We start from the raw sequence: 14,354 nt of genomic DNA on the forward strand, positions 1-14,354 counted from the left end.
TAGTCTCAAGCACTTATCCCACCACTGCACAACCAATGTAGGAGGCTGGACTGGCTTGTAGTGAGTACCAAGGGGTACTTGCACCTTGCACCAGGCCCAGTTATCCCTTATTAGTGTATAGGGTGTCTAGCAGCTTAGGCTGATAGATAATGGTAGCTTAGCAGAGCAGCTTAGGCTGAACTAGGAGACGTGTGAAGCTACTACAGTACCACTTAGTGTCATATGCCCAATATCATAAGAAAACACAATACACAGTTATACTAAAAATAAAGGTACTTTATTTTTATGACAATATGCCAAAGTATCTTAGAGTGTACCCTCAGTGAGAGGATAGGAAATATACACAAGATATATATACACAATAGCAAAAATATGCAGTACAGTCTTAGAAAACAGTGCAAACAATGTATAGTTACAATAGGATGCAATGGGGAAACATAGGGATAGGGGCAACACAAACCATATACTCCAAAAGTGGAATGCGAACCACGAATGGACCCCAAACCTATGTGACCTTGTAGAGGGTCGCTGGGACTATTAGAAAATAGTGAGAGTTAGAAAAATAACCCTCCCCAAGACCCTGAAAAGTGAGTGCAAAGTGCACTAAAGTTCCCCTAAGGACAAAGTAGTCGTGTTAGAGGAATAATGCAGGAAAGACACAAACCAGCAATGCAACAACTGTGGATTTCCAATCTAGGGTACCTGTGGAACAAGGGGACCAAGTCCAAAAGTCACAAGCAAGTCGGAGATGGGCAGATGCCCAGGAAATGCCAGCTGCGGGTGCAAAGAAGCTTCTACTGGACAGAAGAAGCTGAGGTTTCTGCAGGAACGAAAAGGGCTAGAGACTTCCCCTTTGGTGGACGGATCCCTCTCGCCTTGGAGAGTCGTGCAGAAGTGTTTTCCCGCCGAAAGGACGCCAACAAGCCTTGCTAGTCGCAAATCGTGCGTTTGGCGTTTTTGGACGCTGCTGGGGCCCAGGAGGGACCAGGAGGTCGCAAATTGGACCTGAAGAGAGAGGGGACGTCGAGCAAGACAAAGAGCCCTCACTGAAGCAGGTAGCACCCGGAGAAGTGCCAGAAACAGGCACTACGAGGATGCGTGAAACGGTGCTCGCCGAAGTTGCACAAAGGAGTCCCACGTCGCCGGAGACCAACTTAGAAAGTCGTGCAATGCAGGTTAGAGTGCCGTGGACCCAGGCTTGGCTGTGCACAAAGGATTTCCGCCGGAAGTGCACAGGGGCCGGAGTAGCTGCAAAGTCGCGGTTCCCAGCAATGCAGCCCAGCGAGGTGAGGCAAGGACTTACCTCCACCAAACTTGGGCTGAAGAGTCACTGGACTGTGGGGGTCACTTGGACAGAGTCGCTGGATTCGAGGGACCTCGCTCGTCGTGCTGAGAGGAGACCCAAGGGACCGGTAATGCAGCTTTTTGGTGCCTGCGGTTGCAGGGGGAAGATTCCGTCGACCCACGGGAGATTTCTTCGGAGCTTCTGGTGCAGAGAGGAGGCAGACTACCCCCACAGCATGCACAAGCAGGAAAACAGTCGAGAAGGCGGCAGGATCAGCGTTACAGAGTTGCAGTAGTCGTCTTTGCTACTATGTTGCAGGTTTGCAGGCTTCCAGCGCGGTCAGCAGTCGATTCCTTATCAGAAGGTGAAGAGAGAGATGCAGAGGAACTCGGCTGAGCTCATGCATTCGTTATCTGAAGTTTCCCCAGAGACAGAGACCCTAAATAGCCAGAAAAGAGGGTTTGGCTACCTAGGAGAGAGGATAGGCTACTAACACCTGAAGGAGCCTATCAGCAGGAGTCTCTGACGTCACCTGGTGGCACTGGCCACTCAGAGCAGTCCAGTGTGCCAGCAGCACCTCTGTTTCCAAGATGGCAGAGGTCTGGAGCACACTGGAGGAGCTCTGGACACCTCCCAGGGGAGGTGCAGGTCAGGGGAGTGGTCACTCCCCTTTCCTTTGTCCAGCTTCGCGCCAGAGCAGGGGCTAAGGGGTCCCTGAACCGGTGTAGACTGGCTTATGCAGAATTGGGCACCTCTGTGCCCAACAAAGCATTTCCAGAGGCTGGGGGAGGCTACTCCTCCCCTGCCTTCACACCATTTTCCAAAGGGAGAGGGTGTCACACCCTCTCTCAGAGGAAGTTCTTTGTTCTGCCATCCTGGGCCAGGCCTGGCTGGACCCCAGGAGGGCAGATGCCTGTCTGAGGGGTTGGCAGCAGCAGCAGCTGCAGTGAAACCCCAGGAAGGGCAGTTTGGCAGTACCAGGGTCTGTGCTACAGACCACTGGGATCATGGGATTGTGCCAACTATGCCAGGATGGCATAGAGGGGGCAATTCCATGATCATAGACATGTTACATGGCCATATTCGGAGTTACCATGGTGAAGCTACATATAGGTAGTGACCTATATGTAGTGCACGCGTGTAATGGTGTCCCCGCACTCACAAAGTTCAGGGAATTGGCTCTGAACAATGTGGGGGCACCTTGGCTAGTGCCAGGGTGCCCTCACACTAAGTAACTTTGCACCTAACCTTTACCAGGTAAAGGTTAGACATATAGGTGACTTATAAGTTACTTAAGTGCAGTGTAAAATGGCTGTGAAATAACGTGGACGTTATTTCACTCAGGCTGCAGTGGCAGGCCTGTGTAAGAATTGTCAGAGCTCCCTATGGGTGGCAAAAGAAATGCTGCAGCCCATAGGGATCTCCTGGAACCCCAATACCCTGGGTACCTCAGTACCATATACTAGGGAATTATAAGGGTGTTCCAGTAAGCCAATGTAAATTGGTAAAAATGGTCACTAGCCTGTCAGTGACAATTTGGAAAGAAATGAGAGAACATAACCACTGAGGTTCTGATTAGCAGAGCCTCAGTGAGACAGTTAGTCACTACACAGGTAACACATTCAGGCACACTTATGAGCACTGGGGCCCTGGGTTACCAGGGTCCCAGTGACACATACAACTAAAACAACATATATACAGTGAAAAATGGGGGTAACATGCCAGGCAAGATGGTACTTTCCTACAGTGGTCGACAATGATTGCATTGCATTGACAAGAGACAAATGATTTCCTACATTACATGTGTGAAATTAGAGGTGGGCGAGCCAGAAAATGAACTGGGGAAAGCTGAGCCCAAGGGCCTGGCTAGGCTCAAAGAGCCCATGTTCTAGTGCTCTAGCCGAGCCCAGAAAAAGTTGGCATGTGCACCATGTAAAAATATGAAAAACAAATCTCTTAGAATTAAAAAACGTGTATTTGTTTAATATGCCGAAGCGATTCACATCGAGTATATCACTGGATTGAAAGATTATTAAGTAATAATTTTTAAACATGAAGTTAACACATTTCTGCCACCCACCCTGTTAACAATGCCATTAATAAACTAAGCTGCAAGACAGTTGTCATTTGTACCCATTATGTGGCCTAGTCTCTTATACGTGTAGCAAGGTTATATTTGATTAAATGAAATACAAACGGTTTTTGTACATTGCACATCCTGAACTCATATATTTGAAGGCGCTTGTTAAGGAAGTAAGAACGAGACGGTGAAATTAAATATTTGCCCTGGATCATGCAAGTTAATCATGTGTCAAAGCCAGGACTCATTCTAGGTTTTCTGGTTTCACCATATGCTATTCAGCAACTAGATGGTTATCTTTTTCTCTTCCTTTTTAATATCCAAAGTTTATGCTTTAGTTCTCAGTTCATTAAGCTGGAGAGTTTTATCAGGCTAAAGGCACATGAAGACTTTGGTTCAGCTCGAGGCTCTCTTGGACCATCAAGCTCAAAACAAGCAGAGCCAGGACTCTGGCTCGATCCTTTATTGCTTGCTCAGCTGTATCGGAAATTAAGAATGAATCAAGCAAGTAAGTTGTGTAACAGAGCTTGGCCAAAGAATATGTGTAATCCTAAACCCTGTGCACGTTTGTCAGGCTAGTTCTTTGGGACATATTGATCTCGAGGGCAACAGGGCAATCCTTGTAACAAGTAATGTCTCAGGAGCAACAGGAACCGAGCCTACTATGAGAACTGTCTGAATGCCAAAAACCTCAATTTTAAAGACTAACCAGGGGTTGCAAGGGTGTGGCGTTGAGGCTTATTCTGTAAATTTGGAAGAGGAAAGGAGCAAAATATAATGTCCAGGTAGTGTTATAACTTTGTAAGTGGTTTAAGCCTTATAGCATCCCTACAATGTTCAGTAGCATAATGAAATAGTCCATAGTATGGAAAATTGCTTCAATTGATCACCTTTAGAATACCTCATTGTAAGAAGGTGGGAGACACAGCTCATATAACAAAATGTGTATGAAAACGTCCAGAGCCTGTATTATGTATTGGGAACACTGCTCATATTTGAACCATGGCGCACCTTTAAACGGGTATGCCAAGCGCAAACATGAACAGTGCCGCCAATTACAATGAATGCACTGCCTTCAGGGCAGCTGTGAACTCCGCTGCCTTGTTGGCAGTGCATTAATTGAAATGTGGAGCAACTGCTTTGCTTATTCGGTTTGTGTTCCAATGTACAGGGTGCACCTGCTTGCACCTGGATTGGGGAGAGAGATCTTCATGCACGTAGGTATAGTGAGTGACGGCATCTGCATGCAAGTGGATGTCTGGATGTCCATGGGTACCCTTTTGTCCCCTTTAGAGGGCTGCCCTCAGGGTTCACACTGACAGAGCAGCACCTCATTGTGGCGCACTGTCAGTGCGCCTCGCGGCGGCTTCCGTACCTTTGCCTCCATGTCCATAATATGTTATGGGCAGAAAGACAAAGAGATTTTCTCGTTTGCATGAGGCCACGTCCCCGAGCAAATGAGAGAATGGCCTCTTGAGGTAGCGCTGATGCTACATGTGCACCAGTGCTATTAACATTACAGAAGGGTTGCACAAGCGTCTGGGGCAGACTATGTATTATCATGGTGCCCTTGTAGGGGGCACAAAGCTGGTCCACACGTCCGTTACTGCCCTCAAGGCACTCAGTTTAATTCAACCCCAGGTGTCCTAACATTGCCCCACAGGTGCCGCTCTGCGCTGGGTAAGTTGGGTTCTGGTGATAAGACTGGCCACAGCCACAATCTTTTTCAAGGTGTTTCTTCTTTGCAGGCCAGGGACTGGCATGTCAGAAAAAACAGGGTCAGTCAGGAGACCATATATTCTTACTGGGTCCATTTAGATTTTCTTGATCCTAACAAGAAACACTACATTGGCCACTGTCGCTAGGCCAAGGTAAGTACCAGGGCAGTTAGGCGCGTAGGGGCATAAGCTATTATGACTACTTATGACTTACTCTGGCGGTGATTGCGTCTGAGTAATTATAGTTAGGTCAGACTTACCATAGGACATTTTTTGTTTGTTTGTTTGTTTTCTTAATCACCGTTTGAGTCTGCACAGATTGTTTCCCCCAAAAAAAGTTAATCTACTTTAGTTTTGTATAACTATATATTACCACCGCATCATGCTCTGCTTATGACCACACATATTACATCACTCATGACATGTTAAATGAGATCATTGATTACATCACTCATGACATGTTAAATGATATAATTGATTACATCCATCATTTACAAATGAATACTATTGTCTCTAAGGTAATATGTGAAGTCATAAGGAGTGAATGAGGGGGTGCCAGTTTAAGATAGTTGACTAAACTATAACTGGCATATTTCAGAGTTATTTTTTTAATGTTAGTGAATATAAATATACAGACACTCTCCCTCTCTGGGCTAGTGATTGATCCTGGTCATGCCAAACTTCACCCTACACAGATTTACTAGGAAGTGTCAGTAGGCAGCCGTTTCAACTTGTATACATTGTATTGTAGATTTTAGTTAACATGTCATACCTTTGATTAAGCCATAAAACGTTTCAATTCACACCAGGTTGCACAGCACCTGGTTGGAAATGTGTGTTTGCTGATTGTCCTTTATGGAGTTGTTAGGTGAGATGTGTGAGGATCCAGAGAGGATCTCCAAGCACCAGGTGGTGCCTATAAGTGTAAGAATAAATACATTTGCACGTGTGGGTAACAAGGTAAGGGGTCCTGCCAGGGGCGGCTCCTTCGCACTGGCAAAAGAGAGTGGCCCCATTGGCTAAAAGCCAGCAACTGAAAAATAAAACAATATTTAGTTTTATTTTTCAGCCTGCTGGCTCAGCGAAGGCAGTATGTGAAGGAAGGGATAGGGCTTGGCCATGGAACAGGGGGAGAAGGAGTATAGTGAGTGCACTAATGTCTTTGACTGGCCAAACTGACACGCGCACTTCGGTTTCTCCAAGCCGGCTGGCAGGCATCGGGGTTGCACAGACTCCAGTGCACTGTCTGAGCAGTGGACCAAGCCACTCAGACCACTCCTGGTGCTGCTCTCATGCTAGGTATAGCTGTGTAGCATGAGAGCAGCACCAGGATTATGTAGGGAGCCTGTGCTGATGTCCTAGGGACTGCTGGGACACCATCAGGACAGGAGTGTGAGGCGGGCGGCGGCGGTTGGACAGGTACGTATTTTTTTTTTTTTTTTTTAATTATTAATATTCATTTCGTATTTGGGTCCAAGGCTAAGGACAGACCAGAGTTTTCACTAGATTACCAGTGTGGATAGGCTTTGGGCTTAATAAACCACTAGGCTATGGGCATCCTATGTGACAATGATAAGCTGATCTTTATTTATGTTTTACTGATATTTAGTTTCACATGATTTCTGATCACCGTGTAGTAATTTCTGATTGAGATTATTTTTCGCAGAATATGCACTTTGTCTTCATAATACTAGCAGGTTGGGCTAAAGGAGTCAATAGTATAAGGCAGCAGCAAGAGGCAGGTGTTAAGTAGGATTGGAGGGATGATTGCGAACCATGTGGATAGTCAGATTTAAATCGGGAGAATCCGGCCTTGTGGTGAAACATGGTGTTGAATGACATGAAGGTGATGAATGCTAATGCTATGGAAGCACAGTGGAGGGGTTGGAGTGATAAAAGTTGAAGGAGCAAAAAGATGAAGATGTATGAGGGCAGCAGTTCCATTCTGGTGCATGTGTGTCCTCATCGTATACCAATAGGTTATGTCATAGGGCTCAGTTCCACTGCCGGTTCAGAAGTTGTCCTGGGAATCAGCCTGGAGTTCATGGGACTCAGTGTAATTATAAAGTTCTGTTAATGCTGCTATTTAGATTAATCAGCGAGTGTTGTTGCCCCTCTCTATGTAGTTGTTTGGGTTGCTGGGTAAAGTGTATTCATCTTCAGCTCTTCAGAACAATCCAGAAGATTCCCTGTTGAAACGAGGTGGGATTTATTCAATGCATAAGAAAGTTAAGTGCAAGGATAGGATCTTCTAGTAGATAGCTGACAGGCATAGTTGTGCATGGGTGAGCTTGTGATCCCGATTTATGACAGTCAGTTGCAACCAAGAATAAATAGGAGTTGGGTAATTGAGAAGAGTGGGGTATGTTAGAGTAGGATGGTGCTAGAGGATAAGTATTGTAAAAGATTCTCATTTGTTTGGCGTGGTCAGGATTTTCCTGTAGCATTTGGCTAGCATGACAGAATGGCTTGATTGTCCTGGTTTCCGAGTTGTAGAATTAATAATATTAAAGTTTTGAATAGTTCCTTGAGTGGGCAGTTGGATTTAGCAAGACAGTTGTGGTGGTCATCAGGATTGCACAGACTCCTGTGCACTATCTGAGCAGCAGACTAAGCCTCTTTGACCACTCCTGGTGCTGCTCTCATGATAGGTGTACCAGTATAGCATGTGAGCTGCGCCAGGATTGTGTTTGGGGGGGGGGGGGGGAGGAGTTACGTATGGGAGCCTGTACAGGTGTCCCAGCTGGGACACCATCAGAAGAGGAGCGCAAGGCAGCCAGCAGTAGTGGGACAGGTCCATTTTTTTTTTTTTTTCGTTTTTAAATTATTATTATTCATTTTGTAATTGTTATTTATTGTCACCGATTTCTCCCCCCCCCTCCCCTTGAGATTAGCGGTGCCCGCCGCTGGGTCCTGCTACGAAATACAGTTAATCAGCTGTCATCAACTTTTAGTCTTTGTATTGCCTCAATTTGGGGATGGTATTCGGTCATGTTAAAAGGAGTTCCACTTTTGTTTGATCCCATCTGCTCGTTTTCTGTTGAGAAACCATTTGGAAAAACATATAGCACCCATCAGGTGAATGGGTATGAAAATTCTGTACAGTAACTAAAACATTTTCTATCAGGCAGAAATGATTTTACTGAGGAGTAGGGTGTCACATGGCTACTGCACCATAGCCTTTGAATGCTGTAAAGGTCATTGCCACTTTTGTAAACTCTGCCTCTTCTGTTAAAGATTGCACCTCTGGGCCTGATTATAGCTGTGCTGTTATATTTTAAGATGACTAATCTTTTCAAGAATAAGGAGTTCTGTTTAAATCTGTTAACTATGCTGCTGTTGTCCATACCAGAGTTTGGATCTCGTTTTCTTCCCTTAGACTTAGTTCTGCAATGTAAGTGGGTAATAGTGAGGATGGCAAAACAAACCCATTCGGTAGCCCTTCTTTTGAATGTTCCGTGCATTACTAAACCAAGAAGAATTATTGCTTGCCTTGTGGTTGTGACAAAGAAAATCGTAATTTTGTGAACCTAAGGAGCGCTTTTGGAAAAATAGATGTCCACAAATTCAGACTGAGAGTAACATACAAGTATGGCTAATTCCTCGTTCTTCTGTGATTTTGTAGGGGTGCTTGCACTTTGGTCTCTCGTTACCCATGTGATGTATGCCCAGGATTTTTGGCGGACGTGGCTGAAAGGTCTGAGATTCTTCCTGATCGTTGGCATAATCTTCTCTATGCTTTCGTTGGTTGGATTCATCACTTTCCTTTCCCTGGCCATCACGGAAAAGCAGTGTAAGTACTGTGCATAATGTTCCAAATGGTTACAAACGCAGAGTCAGATGTTTCGTTGAATGTTATGCAAATTGAGAATGGTATATTTCAGCTTTCTGTAGGGTAGATGATCAGGAACAGCAGAGATGTGAATCTGTAAACATCTACCAGTTACTTGCCATCTCACTTGCAGGCTTGACAAGAGAACTTTAACACGTGTAGTGTAGCAGGAATCTCAACATGTTGCCTCTAAACGTCCGTCTTTTGCTCGTAACTTCATAATTTAATGAAATAGCCAGAGTACTAAAGGCCTCAAATTACACAGATCTTATGTTGTGGTGGGCATCAGGGAGGGTGCAGTAGAATTTTACTTGATCAGGCTAGATGATGCATTTGAATTCTGTTTTGAAATATTTCTTTCATCAAATGTTCTCAGGCCAGGTATAAAGTGGAAATATATCCCATTTCGTGGCCCAAAGAAGTGTTTTCTGCCCTGTGTCATTTCTTTTAATTTGGGTAGATTCATAGCGCTGAGCTTGAGTATAAGTATAACTTAAAAGATTGCCTGAAATCGTGTAGAGTAGGCTCCGGGCTGCTATGCTATCAGGCGGGAGAGTGATAGGCATGGTGGTAGTGCATGGCTCAGTAGACAAGATTTGGCTCTAGGCTAGAGATGTGAAATAAGACTTTCCATGTGTTATGTGGTTGTTGGCATTTACAAAGAATATAATAATTATGTGCACAAAGATGAAGAGCATCAGCTTAATTCAGCTGGAAAGCCCAAAGGCAATGTAATCTAATCCTGGTGAGGGAGAGGCAGAAAGTGGAGGATGTTATTATATAATCCCAGACATTTGTAGTATGTACTGGCAGTCATGGTGATTTGGGTCCAAGGTTAAAGACAGGTCGGGATTTCACTGAGATTACGAGTGTGAATAGGCAGTGTGATTAATAAGCCAAAAGGCTATGGGCATCCTATGTGACAATGATAAGCTGATCTTCATGTATGTTGTACTGATGTTTAGTTTCACATGATTTCTGGTCACTGTGCAGTAATTTCTGATTGAGACTGAGTTTCGCAGAATATGTGCTTTGTCTTCATAATTCTAGCAGATTAGGCTAAATGAGTCAATACTATAAGTCAGCAGCAAGAGGCAGGTGCTGAGTAGGATTGGTGGGATGATGGCAAACACTGTGGATAGTCAGATTTAAATTGGGAGAATCCGGATTTATGGTGAATGAAACATGGTGTTGAATGGTGTGAAAGGGATGAATCTTAGTGGTATGGAAGCACAGTGGAGAGGGGTAGGGGTGATAAATGTTAAAGGAGCAAATGGATGAAGAGGTATGTGAGCAGCAGCTCCATTCTGGTGCATATGTTTCCACATCTTATCCCAATAGGTGATGCTAAAGGGCTCAGTTCCACTGCAGGTTCAGAAGTTGTCCTGGGAATCAGCCTGGAGTTCATGGGCCTCAGTGTAATTATGAAGTTGTGTTAATGCTGCTACTTAAATGAATCGGCAAGTGTTTGTTGCCCCTCAATATGTAATTGTTCGGGTTGCTGGGTTAAGTCTATGCATCTTCAGCTCTTCAGAACAACCCAGAAGATTCCCTGTTGAAAGGAGGTAGGATTTACTCAATACATAAGGAAGTTAAGTGGAACGATAGGATCTTCTAGTAGATAGCTGACAGGCATAGTTGTGCATGGGTGAGCCTGTGATCCTGATTTATAGCAGTCGGTTACAACCATGGATAAATAGGAGTTGGCTAATTGAGAAGAGTGGAGTATGGTAGAGTAGGATGGTGCTGGAGGATGAGTATTGTAAAAGGAGGTATTTTGTTTGGCAAGGTCAGGATTTTCCTGAAGCGTTTGGTTAGCGTGACAGAAAGGTTTGATTGTGCTGGCTTCTGAGTTGTAGAATTAATATTGAAGTGTTGAATAGTTCTTTCAGTGGACATTTGGATTTAGCAACACAGTTGTGGTGGGCATCAGGGAGGACTCAGTGGAATTTTACTTGATCAGGTTTACAGTGTGCATAATGTTGCTTCAGGATGTAGTTAATTACTTTGAGCGTGAAAAGTTATTTGGTATACCATTTCTGATAGAAACCACCTCCTGCTGATACTTCACCATAAAAATATCTTCTCAGGCATCAGACTGGTTTGTAAAACCTTTTCTCCATCAGTACCTCACTAGCACCGCCAGCTGGTGCCATGAGGCATTAGCCACAACTCCATCATGCCAGATATGACTACACCAGTGTATAAGATGACAACCTCCATGCTGATATGCATTCCTTTGTATCTATGGATCATTGAGTCTCTCTTGCGCTCTCTTTCTGTCTCTCTCTGTGTCTCTACCAGATCCACACAACAATTGCATTTATCTTGACTCCGACCTCAACTTCACAGAATGCAGCTTGGGTTCCCAGGTGCACCTAGGCCCCTCAGCAGGAGGCCAAGTTATTTCTGACCAATCCCCATAGGAGCTCATCAAAGAATGCCCCCTTCCCCTATGTGTTAGTTTCTTGGTGGAGAGCAATCTCCCAAGAGGTCTTCTTACAGAAGACACAAAAGCACCTCAAGGAGGAGAAGCCATCTTCTTTGAAGAAACTTTCATGCTACCCAGACCAGTTGCAGTCACAGCGCCTTTCCTGGATGCTAGGTTCTTTGTCTGAGCCAATTCTAAAGCGGCAAAACATTCAGCCAGAATTTGCTGCTCCATCTGCCACGCCAACGTAGGTTGAGGTCTCCAGCTAGCCATTTTGTATCTTTGGATTTACTCCAATACCTTCTGGGCTACTCCCCAAGGACAGTCACACTGCTTTGTGTATAGTGTCTCCAGTGGCTCCAACTTTGCCTCCCTCCTATTCCACACCTCCACCGGCTCTCGTCTCAGCACCTGGAGACAAATCATGGTCCAGAGTGCTGTTGTCTGTCCGTCTGATGCTCTCCACAAAGCTGCCACCAGAGTCAGCCGCACAAATCTGAGCTCATCTTGGTTCTGCTTCCTGCTACAGTACACTGAACCACCTCAAGGTGGATTGTTGTCTGAATTCTTACATAGACACCCAGTGAATTCAGAATTAGTGATAGACAAGGATTGCAGTTTCTTCTTTGAGACAAAAAACTGAGACATGAAGCTAAGTGAGTAAATGGATATTTATGTTTGAACTTGTATGTATGTTATATTTTCTTACTGTTCTGTTTGTTCTGACTAGGTGAACTTCCAAGTGTGATTCAGTCTGTATTGGGGGTCTGACTGGAATTCATATGTTGAGGTATTAAAATCCATACAGATTGAATCTGTCCTCCAATGAAACCTAATCATTTCATTGTCGAAGAATGATGAAATGTTTTCCCCTATAAAAAAACCTCTTTTCACTTTGCTACCAGAGCCAATTAAAACACCACCTTTTGGAGTCTTTATCACATAAATTGCCTTATGTCACATGCTTGCCCCATATGACCCCACATTCATATCTTCAATACCGTCACCAGAGAGACTGGTTGTTCAGGGTTCATACTCAGTACTGAACTGCAGTGCCTTTTGTTTTACATCACCGGACTGGGAGTCTACACGACTGTACTCCATGGGCTTTAAGGTCTTTGCTTCAGGTGGCATCACTCTTTCTATGCCAAGTGGAATGATTACCAGGTCGCTATATCTGTTCCTTCTCGAAATTGGCCAAAATGGAGGTTGAAAGCCTTCCACAACACATGTAGTCATTTTCTATTTGATCAGAGATGACTAGGGTGCTTCAAGGCAAATCCAGAAGTAGGAAGGTGCTTGGATTCGAAGATACAGTGGCAGGCGCTTGGGCACTGCCAACCTCCTAAGCCACCATGTCTGAATGCATTTGTTTGGCTTATTTGGAGATGTCCACGCTACTCTCATTGACATGCCCTTCGATGATGAACAGATTTTAAGAGAGAAGACTGACTCCTCCCTGCAACACTTTAAGAACAGAGCAGCACAGCTGCAGATTGCGAGGTAGTTGAAACAGTAATACAGAAAATTCACAGAAATATTCTAAAGCTCAGCAATCCAACAGACGCAGCGCACTCAATTTATCCAGACACCTCAAAACATGTACTGCTCTATTCTTGGAAGTCAAACTTTGTTTACTTAATTAAAACCATAACAGTGTAAAAAAATCAGCAATAAGCAATTATCTTAAATAAATTCTTAATGAGCACCTATACCTTGAAAAACAAAGATATGAATCGGTGGTAAACCAATACATTATTAAAAAATATAAATTATGTCATAACTTAACTACCCAACTAACACCTTTTGAAACTAGGACCTAAGCCTGTGCAAAACACACCCTTAGTTAATTGAAACCTTTACACGGGCCATAATATTCATTAATACAATTTAAAAATACACGGTCTATTAATTTATACAAATTTTAAGACCTTAACTAAAATTCCATTCCATTTTTGATGATACATGTAAAGCTTAATTAGTCAGTACTTATTCTCCTTAACAGTTCACTGTTAATTGGATTAAAAAGGAAATGAAAATAAAAGTCCTTCCATACCATTATCTCCTTGGCGAAAGACCTTATTGACTATAAAACTCTGAATGTCGGCTGACATCTTGTCAGTTATAAATCTAATGGGCAGAACTCAAACTTGTTCCACACCCACTACTGATTTTAGCGTGGTCCGAACTTCCAGTTTTTTAGAGGCCTGACTAAGAAACTTTACTAACCTAACATTCAATGAAGGATCCGAGGAATTAAAACAGGCAATTACAGCCTGCCTATAAGTACGTATAAGCCTCAGATTCAACAAGACCTTGAGTTACCTTCTTCGTTCTTTCCCTAAGCTTTGGCATATGCAAATCAGGTGTAGCAGACCCCCTATGCCACATAGGGAGCAAGATGGTGATAATCCTAAACTTTCCCTTTGTGCAAAATCTTGAACTCCTGAAAGTTGACCAAATCTATATCTAATAAATAGGTATTTTTCTTATTTTGACCAACCCTGATCCAAATACACCTGCATTTTATGTTCCCTGATTATAAACCACAAATGAGATGTACCTGCAAGGAGACTCTTATCCATAACCAGGGACTTTTTCTTTACCATACGATTAATAATATTTTAAAAAGCGACCACTGACAAACTCTGATCACATAAAGAATGGGCACCCAGATCATCCAAGGACTGGTCAAAATATAATGTGAGGTTGGTTCCATATTTAGCTCTTTCCAAAGAGCTTTACTTAACCAATTTTCGTTTGCAAGTTGCATGCTTTTCCAAAGTTTAATATAGGCCCCCTGTCTTGCAATCACTTGATTTGCATAGTCAAACTCCAGCCTAATTTGGGCCTGAGATGCTTTCTTGGGAAGATGGAAAAGCGATCTAAAACGTTCCCAATAATCCTATTCAGAGTGATTGCATCCCTACCTCTCAGGGCTTTGCTACTGTAAGTAACACTTGAAATTAACTTGGTGCCTATCACTTGTAACAGAGGTTTGTAACTGG

General features: G+C 43.8%; 1 protein-coding gene across 1 annotated transcript in view; it reads left to right on the forward strand.

Moving 5' to 3' along the window:
• SLC48A1 (solute carrier family 48 member 1) overlaps nucleotides 1-14,354 on the forward strand; it is a 222,354-nt gene that overhangs the window by 130,051 nt on the left and 77,949 nt on the right. Inside the window, exon 2 of the mRNA XM_069231040.1 lies at nucleotides 8,709-8,876. Within this exon, the coding sequence (XP_069087141.1) occupies nucleotides 8,709-8,876 (168 nt within the window). The remainder of the gene's footprint in view (nucleotides 1-8,708; nucleotides 8,877-14,354) is intronic.

The sequence above is a fragment of the Pleurodeles waltl genome, chromosome 4_2 (genome assembly GCF_031143425.1).
Source record: "Pleurodeles waltl isolate 20211129_DDA chromosome 4_2, aPleWal1.hap1.20221129, whole genome shotgun sequence".
NCBI lineage: Eukaryota > Metazoa > Chordata > Amphibia > Caudata > Salamandridae > Pleurodeles > Pleurodeles waltl.